The 10,796-nt window shown below is 42.6% G+C and overlaps 1 protein-coding gene across 2 annotated transcripts; it reads left to right on the plus strand.

Annotated features, from left to right (window-relative positions):
• Window positions 1–2,755: 2,755 nt before the first annotated feature.
• Window positions 2,756–10,634, plus strand: entpd5a (ectonucleoside triphosphate diphosphohydrolase 5a). Of its 2 annotated transcripts, XM_088432899.1 has the most exons (14): window positions 2,771–3,072; window positions 3,154–3,242; window positions 3,496–3,575; window positions 4,645–4,788; window positions 5,109–5,184; window positions 5,388–5,423; window positions 5,633–5,721; window positions 5,800–5,879; window positions 5,964–6,025; window positions 6,747–6,848; window positions 7,389–7,532; window positions 7,610–7,666; window positions 9,270–9,385; window positions 9,469–10,634. In XM_088432899.1, the coding sequence occupies exons 1-14, from the start codon at window positions 2,771–2,773 to the stop codon at window positions 9,550–9,552; spliced, it is 1,461 nt and encodes a 486-aa protein (XP_088289025.1). In that variant the 3' UTR covers window positions 9,553–10,634. The 2 variants fall into 2 exon arrangements, with proteins under 2 accessions (XP_088289024.1, XP_088289025.1); XM_088432898.1 differs by having other exon boundaries at window positions 2,756–3,242.
• The last annotated feature ends 162 nt before the right edge of the window (window positions 10,635–10,796 follow it).

The raw sequence follows: 10,796 nt of genomic DNA on the forward strand, positions 1-10,796 counted from the left end.
CAGAGTATGAGTTAAATGCACCCATGAGGGATTAGAATGAGTTTAATAAATTAATGACCAGGGTTCTAATTCGTTTTGTTCTTTTCATTGTAGTTTGTTTTTGTTTTGTTTTGACTGTCTTTATTTTTAAAGCAAAGAATGGTTATATTTGAGGAAATGCTTCACTTTAAATAGATTTTTATTAGTCTTACTATTATTATTTCTGGGCAATTCACAGTGTTTTGTTTGTCCGTCTTTCATCATTTGTCGGCACCCTTGTCCCCGTTCCGTCATCATCAGTCAACTATTTTTTTAAGCCGAAATATACTGTAATCGTCAGCCTGTCAATGTATTTTACCGACGCTTCCATCATCCATATGGCGCCACCTGAGATGGGCATTTTTCAATTTTTTTTCATAATTTTTGGGGGCAAAACAGGCATCTATCAGTGACAAACATTCATTGACATTGATGGCAATGAGGGACTAAAACCCACTTTCCATCAGTGCTTGTTTTTTTTTTTTTTTACTTTTGATTTTTTTAAGTTTCTTGTCATTTGCATGCAAAACGAGTGCCCACCTATGTATATTGATCCAGTATGAATTGAAAAATGTACTAATTAAGTATAACAAAATTATTTTTCGTTAACTATAATAACCTTGTTACGATATTGCACTTAGTACCAGTGCCATGATCACAGTCAAATGAGGGTACAAGGGCACACATCATTGAGAGGTCCTGCACATGTACGCTTTGATAGCGGCGAACGACCACTGCGGTGAACCACGGGCTTGAAAAAAGTAGCCACAGTGTTTAGAGAAAAGGAAGGAGGAAGAGAGTCCAATATTTTTAGTTCAAATTACAGTGTTGGAACAGTGCTTTGCACAGTTGAGTGTCTTGGGAGGGGAATGGCATGATGAGGGAATGCTGATGCCAAGCCCCACCCCTCCCCGCATATTGTCCTCTCCGTGGACTTCCTGCATTCTCCGTACCCTTGTGCATGAGCTCTGCCCTCCCATTACCCTTGACTGCACACTTTCTCCCTCAGTCACCCGCCGCAGGAGATGAAACCACATGTTAGGGCTGCTGAGGTTGGGATAGGGCCACTATGCAGGCACGCTTCACTGGATTGATCCGCTGTCTCGGCGGGTAGAAAAATCGAGTTCAAGTGAGGTATCGGGCTTGTTTCGTCTCTGTGTGAAACCCGAACATTGCGAGAAGAAGAAAAAAATGCCGCTGATACACTTGTCGCTCGTGTTGTGTCGGGGTGCCAAACACCCACCTAACTCTGCTGAGGATGCTTCATTCTCTCGTGAAACGTGCCTTGCTGCCCAAATATGTTGCCCTAGTAAGGAAAAAAGACTGCGGCCGATCCAGATGAGTGGGAGTGAGATTCTAACATTCTTTCGAGTTTTGTGCCAGCTGGAGGGCAGATCACATTTGCATATTTTAAGGTTGGTAAGACTGCCGCACATTTAATGTGGTGATTACTGCACGACTATGAAAGAGAGGTTAAATGGGGTTTGGGCAACGTGTTTGATGCAAGCCACTGAACATCACCGCAAACTACTATAAACTAAATTTAATTACATCATAGCCATCTATCGATTTATCTGTATAGTTGCGAGGTTTTGGTATTGTTGGGATCCAAATGTGGGGAAGCAGGTGGCCACGACTGGGAAGTAAAGAGAATGCGAAAAGTATTTCTTCCAAAGAACAAAAAGGCAAGGTACGTGGACATAAAAAAAAGAAAACAATAAGGACTTGACGTCTTGAATGGGCTTGATTTGTACTTGGCACAATTTGGACTTTCACTTGACTCGACTTGGACTCGCCTTGATTTGGCAACACGGACAATGAATCGACAAAGATAGAAAGAAAACAAACTAAATCCAAGCCAACTGACAGGACAAAGAGGATCCCCTGGATGACACGAGGTGGAAAAAAAACCCAGAACAAGAAGCACAAGCACAACAAGACATAACATGAAACCAAAACTTGAGAAAGTCTACCTAAAATTACAGGTCACAACAATAGGTCTGTCCAATCATTTTTTAAGTCTACTGCATTAAATGAGCTGAAGCATTGCATATTTTTTCATTGCAGTTATACTGGTCTATATTTACCCTACATATCCAGAAAAAAAAGTAGTAAACTCTTTAAATACTCATCAGAACATCCATAAACGCCGATTTTGTTTTGTTTTTGTTCTTTCTGTTGCCTTCACGACTGGGGGACTTCAGCCACAAAACTACACCCAAAGAATTATTCAAGGCAAATGTGTGCACTTGTGCAGATGCATTTGGAGTGACGACATATTAGAAATTGGGATGTAAATTAAGACTATTTATACTTCTTTAGAGTGTTTCCCCTCCTATTCATTCCGAATCCTCAACGACCCCCCTCTCTGCCCCCTCCTTTCCTAGAAAGGGGGACCTCCACATCCAGTAAAGATGAGGAGGGAAAACATAGCCAGAAATAAGTACACTCCTCCCCCTCCTCCTCCTCCTCCTCCTTTCATGAGAGTGAAGGGGAAAAAAAAAAAAGCCATGAAGGCAGGTAGTCTCCAGCTCCGCTTCCAGCAAGAGGGGGGACTGGATGGAGTGGGGATGGACCGCCACAGGATTGGAGGAGTGCTGCTCTCGGTGTGGCCCCACGCCAAGCCCATATGTCTTTATATAGTGTAAACACACGAGGGGACAGTCCTGGGTGTGCATCCACTCTCTGCTGAGCACTCAACTTTGTGCAGCATCTTCTTTCCGCTGCTCCTCACCTCTGCTTTCCAAACGCCATGGCCGCGCCGAGCCATCTCCTCTCGCTCCTGCTGGGGCTCCTGGCGGGGAGCCTCTTGACCGAGGCCACCTACTACCGGCCCCATCGCTACTTCCCGCACTACATCCGCTTCCGTCAGCCTTCCCACCACATGGAAAACCACCTCCCGGAGGTCGTGAACCCGCCGGCCGTTCCCCGGCACCCCGGCGTGCCGAGGCATCCCTTCATCCCGCGGCATCCCATCATCCCGCACGCGCTCCACCCGACGCCCCAAGACATCCAGACCTTACCGGAGGCTTTCCACCCGGAGCCCGAAGTCGTCCATCCGGAGCCCGAAGTCGTCCATCCGGAGCCCGAGTCCCACCGCGAGTCGGCGCCCCAAGCTCCCCGGGCCCTCGTCAACTTGACCCGGGTCTTCTACGGCGTCATGTTCGATGCGGGTAGCACCGGCACCAGGATCCACATCTATAAATTCATCCAGAAAGACCCAGGTAATGCCCTCGTTGCACTCCTTTGCCTCTGTGCGTGTTTGCTCATTCATCCCCGGCAAGCGTGCTTCTAAAAGTAGCTGAGGTTGACTTGGTCATGATGTAGCTATGTGACGTGATGCTGTCTAAATATCGGTCGGCTGTAAAAGGGATTCTAGTCTTCTCTTTTTTTTGACACTCTTTGCAGTCACATTCTTTGTTTTATTTGTGTTTCACTCATGTTGACTTGATTTTCAAATGCTTTTTCTTCCTGTAGTTGAGCTGCCAGTTCTGGACAATGAAATGTACCATGCTGTGAAACCTGGACTTTCTGCTTATAAAGACAACCCTGAGGAGGTATGCTGTATTTTTGTATGCGATATTAGATACTATTATCAACGCACACTTTATTGATTGAGAGCGCTATTCAAAATTCCAAAAGATTATTAGATTTTATTTAACAATGTGTTTATTATTGCGACTATTGGTTGCATGAATATTTACATATGCAGTCAAAAAAGAGACATTACAAATCCCATACTGCTGCTCTGCAAAGAAGTAAACTCTATTCAAATAGTTCCCCTCGTCAATACCTCTGTTAATGGTCCATCAAGAAATTCAATCTGAAATATTATTGTCTGATATATTAAAATATCGCTGACATCATGCCTAAACCTCTCAAGTCACAGTTTTGTAAATTTTATGTTTTCAAAAATCTTATTGTTCAGTCAACACACACCGTGGAAGTAATATTTTATTTTTGATGACGCAATGTTCATTTTGAGTATTTTCGAGGGGCATAATCCATACATAAAAATAATATATACTGTAAAAATAACTGTTGCCTTGAAAATTAGGATGTGCGTAACAGCCTAAAATAGACAATAAATAATACTGCATAGAATAATCTCTTCCCAGTTTTGAAATGTTCAAATGCATTTGAAGCCACCTCATATTTTCTATGCATTGTGAGACGTTAACACTTTCTAAAGACTTGTGCCCAATCCCATAAAAAGGGCGAAATTGCCTTGCATTAATTGTTTTAATTGAGAAGATTTTTCGTTATTTTTATTTGGGGTCCTTGAATTACTGAAGGAGTCATATGACCGTTGCAAAGAATAAGAGAAAAATAGAATATCCCGATCTGCTCTAGGCTAAAATTCAGCTGCACCCATAATACATTTAAAACGATTTAGATAAAAACAAAAAAAAAATAATCTCATAAAGTCGCACAGTTTTCGTTGCTCATCGTTTGTATGCCTTTGGTATCTTCTCTGGGATGCGTTCAAAGCAAACAGCAATTCCACAAACGAGACTTGCTGATACCTCTCTACTTATCATCCCATCTTTCATGACCCAATGTTCTGCCTTTGACCTCTTTCTAAACTTGTTGCTTCGGTTCCTATAATTGCCGTGTCCTCCCCAGGGCGGCAACACGGTGCGTCAGCTGCTGAAGATAGCCAAGAAGACGGTGCCGGAGGAGGAGTGGAGAAGGACCCCGGTGGTCCTGAAGGCCACGGCGGGCCTGCGCCTGTTGCCCGAGGAGAAAGCCAACGCTCTTTTGAACGAGGTGAGGAACTCTCTGCCGCTCGCCCTCAGACGCTCTGGCACAAACACAAGCCGCCCCGCCGAGCGGGATGAGAAACCACTAAGTGCTTACAAGTGTCACTGTGAGAGAGAAAAAAAAAAAGAAAAAAAAAGGAACGGCTCTGCCCATTTGGTGGCTATGACGGTGCAACTAAACAGCTGTTGTGGTGTTGTCATTTGAAGTCTTCAATCTGCTACTGTTGCAGCTACGCTCCCGGCTTACTCATGTCACTTTGACACGGCTTTGTGGAGTCTTGCAGAAAGTCACAATCACGACTATAAAATATCAATCTTTTATTGCAGGTGCGACACGTTTTTGAAGAGTCTCCCTTCTATGTGCCACACAACAGTGTCACCATCATGAATGGAACAAATGAAGGTATGCCCTTGTAAATAATTTATTGTGGAAGGCACGTTCACTCATTCACTGCCATTGGCGACTATAGACGTCAAAGATGCATGTTTTACCGGGCTCCATTGACAGCTATTTTAACTTGGGTGTCAGTGAATGAGTTAACATGAATAATGTAATGTTGTAATCATAGCTAATGCATGCATATTTGCTCCCTTGTGTCCTTCCAGGAGTCTTGGCCTGGGTGACAGTTAACTTCCTTACAGGTAAGACATTGCTATGTTGGTGTTAGTGGTCCCAGTAGTCACAGTTTTTCCATGCGGCAAATTTATTTTGAAAAGAAAAACCCTATTTTACCCTGACTCTTGATGATTAATGATAAAACAGGAGCGTCAACAAATGTTGTATATTGATCACATTTTGATAACATGTGTCTGTGTGTGTGTGTGTGTGTGTGCGCCCCCACAAACTTCAGGCCACTTGTATTCCAACACAAGGAGGACAGTGGGCATCTTGGACTTGGGGGGAGGTTCTACACAGATCACCTTTCTTCCAAAGTCCAAGGTGAAAAATGATGGTCCATCTGATAAATATTTCTGCTATCAATGAAAACATCTCTAAATGTGGTTTTCTGTCCGCCAGAAAACTGTTGATTCTGCTCCCCATAGTTACATTGCCAAATTCAACTTGTTCAACAGTACATATCAACTCTACACACACAGGTGCGGGGCTCGAGTTGTCGTATTGTCAGTATACTAAGATGTTGAATTTAAAGTCAATCTGGCTGTAATTTATTCATATTGCAGCTACCTCGGAAATGGACTGTATGCGGCTCGATTGGCAACTCTTGGAGCACTTGGAGCAGATGGTAGTGTATTTAAAGCCCTTTATATAAATACGGTTGAATCATTCAAGTCTGAATCATGCCATTTTAAACTTTAAACAGTTAACTATAGGCATGAATATGATATTACCTCTGGCATAATGGTCATTTAATTTATTCTGAACCCCACCTCTCAACATTTTTCCAACTAAATTTGTCTGAAATATCTTAACAAAAAAGTTATCATCTATGCTGCCACCTGATTTAAGTACACATTGTTTTATTGTGAAAGGCTTGACAGGAAGTGGCCTGTACTAGCTTGAGGTTTCGAAGTGGCGCATTAAATGCAATTTAATGTCTTTAGAAATATGCATTAATCTGGTAGGGTTTTTTCTAAGCCGGCAGTAAAATACCTGGCTTATTGTTTTATTGTGAAATGCATGACACATTTGCACATTTTTTAAAATACAATGTTCTAACTGATAAATCAAAAGGTTTTTACTAGGCAGATTAGATGTGAAAGTTGCTCTTCCTAACTCGGGTGCAAAAATAAAAGAGAAAGTGCACGGTAATTGAGGGCGTGTGTTTTAGCAACACGCGCGGAATGGGGGCGGGACTCAATTTGTGACGTAACAAAGTGACGACCCGGTCCTTTTCTAGGAACAGGCGGGGCTGGTACAAAGACGGGTGTAATAGCGATTTAACTTAACTTCCATGACAGATGACCTTGAATAAAAGATGGACTATTTGGCTTGTTTTTTTTTAGGTCTGGATTGGAAAGTCTTTACCAGTTCCTGCCTCCCCAAAAAGTTTCGGGAAGAGGTGACTTTTGGTGGAACCACTTACAAAGTTAGCGGAGTTCCCGATGGTAAGTCCATTCAAAATGATTTGATTTATTTTTCACAAAAAAAATACCCATTTTACACTAGTACAGTGTAATTCACTCACCGCAATTTGTGTAAAACTTGGTGGCAAACACGTTTCATCTTCCAGCTCATATTTAAATGAAAAGAAAAGAATGCGTTACCTCCACAAATAAGGCAATCCAGCTCATACCACAGAGAAAGCCAAAAGATGCTGGACTTGTCCTCGAGTTTGTTTTTTTTTTTTTTTCTTCTTCTTCTTCTTTGTGCGTGTGAGTAAAACGAGTGGCTGGATCTGGACGGCTCACAATTATGCTGTAAAAATAGACAGGCCGTCATGGCAGCACTAACTGCGGCTCTTGTCAGCACATGGTCATAGCGACACAATTGAGGCAGGCATACCCGCGGTGCCGCTTGACACTTTGGGGCTTCCCCTCATATATATTGTGGTGGAACCCCAACTTTTAGTCTCTGGTTGACCCCAAACTGAGGCTAGCTTACCGCTATGGCACGCTGCTGTTTGCATGAATACACTTTGTCTCCAGGCTACGCCGGCTACAAGCTGTGCTACTACGAGGTGATGAAGGTCATCAAGGGCATCGTGCATCAGCCTTATGAGGTGAAAGGCAGTAGCGTGTTCTATGCTTTCTCCTACTACTTTGACAGAGCTGTGGAGTCCGGCCTCATTGGTGAGAATCACCTGACCGACTGACCGATTGAGTTATTATTGTCGTGTTCAAATACCACGTCGGGTTTTGCCTCACAGACAGCAGCCGAGGCGGTGCGATCGAAGTCAGGGATTTCAAGAAGCGAGCCAAAGAGGGTGAGTAGATATGAAAGATGACTGGAAATAAATATACATCTCATCCTATGCGCATACAGACGTGGCACAGTGCTTCCTGTCAGACTGAATTTATTGCTGTAAAATCCAACCAATTACATTTGCTAAAATAAGACAGAAATGTGCTTCATTATAGGGTAAACAATTTAAAACATTCCTACGCAATGTCGAGTATGCACAGAGCATTCGCACTGAGAGGGGCCGTAGCTCGCGACGGCCAAGTGTGGCTTACGCTGGGCCCAGGATGGCGGCTGGCAGCCGCACGCCAACGCCGCCCACTCTCAGCCTTTAGCCGACCCTCGCACCCTTCTGTTTAGTATGACACCAAACAAATTGCACCGTCATCTTTTAATGGTGTTCCACGCCAGCAAGGAGTGTGGCCCCTTGTGAACATTTCCATATAAATGGGAATTTAGCCAAATCGGGGTCGGTCCACTAGGAATTAGCAAAATTGCAAGTTTGTATTAAATTTGACTAAAACGTCATTCTTACTTCACTTGCAAATTCAGTTTGCTCACTCAAACTTTGAATGCAATAAACCAGTGGCAGTCAGCTTTTTTTTTTAAACAATATACCCCCTGTGAAATATTTTTGTCAGTCAAGTACTCCCTACTCAGCGCACTAAAAAAAACAACAAAGTATAATATAATACCTTTGACATACATGGTGCAAAGGTGTCACTATTGCACAATTAAGCAATAAGTTCCTTCATGTTCTAATCCATTTGCTCTTATTTTGAAAAAGTAAAGTGTTCTGCTTCTGTTACGACATTAAAAAGCATTAAATTCGAATCGCTAATACCTGCGAAAACTGCTAAAATTTCACTTGTAGCCCTATTTGAGAACCGCTGCAATAAACACTGCGATAACACTTATAATAACAATTGGTCTGTTTTGACCCATAATTGGGTTATTTATAACTCAACTGTTTTTGGGGGGAATCATGTTTGTGAGCCTTTAAATCGCCGAGTAAAATCATTTGAATTGGCTTTTGAATGAGCCACTTCCCAAATGTTGGACTCAAAATAACCCAATTCATGGGTTAAAAAAGGATGGACCCAGTATTTGGATCTATTTGACCCAATTTTCAAGGTTGCTTTTAAACAACACAATCATTAGGGCTGCTTTTTTGACCCCTAATTGGATTATTTTTAACCCAACTGGTTTTGGAGTGAATTGTCTTTGTAAGCCTTTGAATTGCCCATGTGCCGCGTTTTGAGTGTAAGCTGGACCAAAATAGCCCCAATTATGAGTCATAAAACGATGAACTCAGGTTAACCCAAATTTCTTTTTTTCTTTCTTTTTATTTTTTTTAACAGACAACCCAATTTTTGAGGTTTTCTGTACAAATCAACCCAGTTTGGGGGATTATTTGTGCAAAGAACCTAGAACTTTGGATCAAAGTGACTCAAACTATTGGGGCAATACTTTTTTGACCCATAATTGGGTGACTTTTGACCCAATTCTTTTTCAGAGCGTAAGCCTTTGAATCACCTTTCAAGTGTTTTGACTAGCTTTAATTCTCTAGAATCTTTCCTCCTATTTGTAAGCTTGAGTCTGACCCATGTTACGTCGCGTGTTTGCAGTGTGCAACAAAATGACCAAATACCGCGCCATCAGCCCCTTCCTGTGCATGGACATGACGTACATCACCTGCTTGCTTAAGGACGGCTTTGGCTTCAAGGACAACACCGTGCTGCAGGTACTGCATGTGGCATCACTGGATCGGAACATACCAAAATATGATGATGATATTCAATAAATTACTTTCAACTTTTTAACCAGCTGGCCAAAAAGGTGAACAACGTGGAGACCAGTTGGGCCCTGGGTGCCACCTTTGACTACTTCAGGAACCTCAACATCCACTGAGGGCAGCTCAAGGGCAATGCAGTCAGCACTGAGAGGGACACTTGTCAATGCGGGGCTTCCCTCCCTCCGCCCACCCCCATAGGCGAACCCGATCCCCCCCGCCCCCCCTTTCCTCGTCGTCATCACCCGGCAAACACCACCAGAACTGTTCTAGAAAAAATAAATCACTATATTTTTATAAGGCCAGCTATTTCTACTGTATGTTGAGCCCCTGACTGCTGGGCTGACTTATTTTTTTGTAAAGCATTTTGGGGTTCCTGGTGGGTGTTTCAAAACATGTTGTCACCTTGCTGTCCGGTGTGTGGGCCCAGTTTGTAGTCAAGGTTTGATGCCGCCCGGTTGTGGGCCACACCATACCCAACAGTCTAATGGAAGTCTTGCTCGAGTCACGTCCGTCTTAATGCTTTCTGTCATTCAACTTTGCACGCAACACTTTAATTGTAGACATTGTAGCCATTCATCATGACTCGGGATGTCAAAGTTCACGCTCGCAGAGTGTGTGTGGCCGGCTGTCACGCACCAAATGAATGCTTTTGCTTTAATGTTTCCTGAAGTGAGTAGTCAGCATCAATTGTGGGGAAATTGCAAAGGAACCAAAGAACCTCTCATCAAGCGTAGTTAACAACATCATTTAGCTCAACTGCTTCAAAAGTAAACAAAAAATAACCAACCAAAGGAGAAATTCGTGGCTTTTTAAATTGTGGGCTGATTGTTCAGCATGAATGAATTTTGCTTTTTTTTTCTTGTGAACTGTACAAATATTTAAATACCTGGAAATCTATCTAACGTATTTAACAATGTTTATGTTTGGCTTTTACCTCGCTATACACTTTTACCCCACTGTCTTTCCAATATACAAAGAGCTACATAACTACTGTTGTATATATCCCGATTACACTTAGCAAGATCCGCTTTCAGATGCAGCCCCCTCCCTGGAACATTTAATGCCATGGCGCAGTTGCTCAAAATTAGCTGAATCACCTGATGGTTTTATGTAGATTGTTTATTTCTTATTCTGTGACATGCTTGTTTTACTAAAACACTCAATTGTGTAAATACTGTATGTTTTTCTCCTGTAATAAATACACTTTACAAAAAGCAACATTGAATTGATTAAAGCAAGAAATCATTGGGGGGTTGGGGGTTAGGAGGTTATGCAGTGTTGTCGCCATTCCCTAAGTTTTTACTGGGGCACATGTCTCAGTATTTATGAGCTGTGCACTACTGTCATGCATGAACTGGTC

Source organism: Hippichthys cyanospilos, chromosome 14, assembly GCF_059441005.1.
Source record: "Hippichthys cyanospilos isolate Australia breed blue-spotted pipefish chromosome 14, RoL_Hcya_1.0, whole genome shotgun sequence".
NCBI classification, from domain to species: domain Eukaryota; kingdom Metazoa; phylum Chordata; class Actinopteri; order Syngnathiformes; family Syngnathidae; genus Hippichthys; species Hippichthys cyanospilos.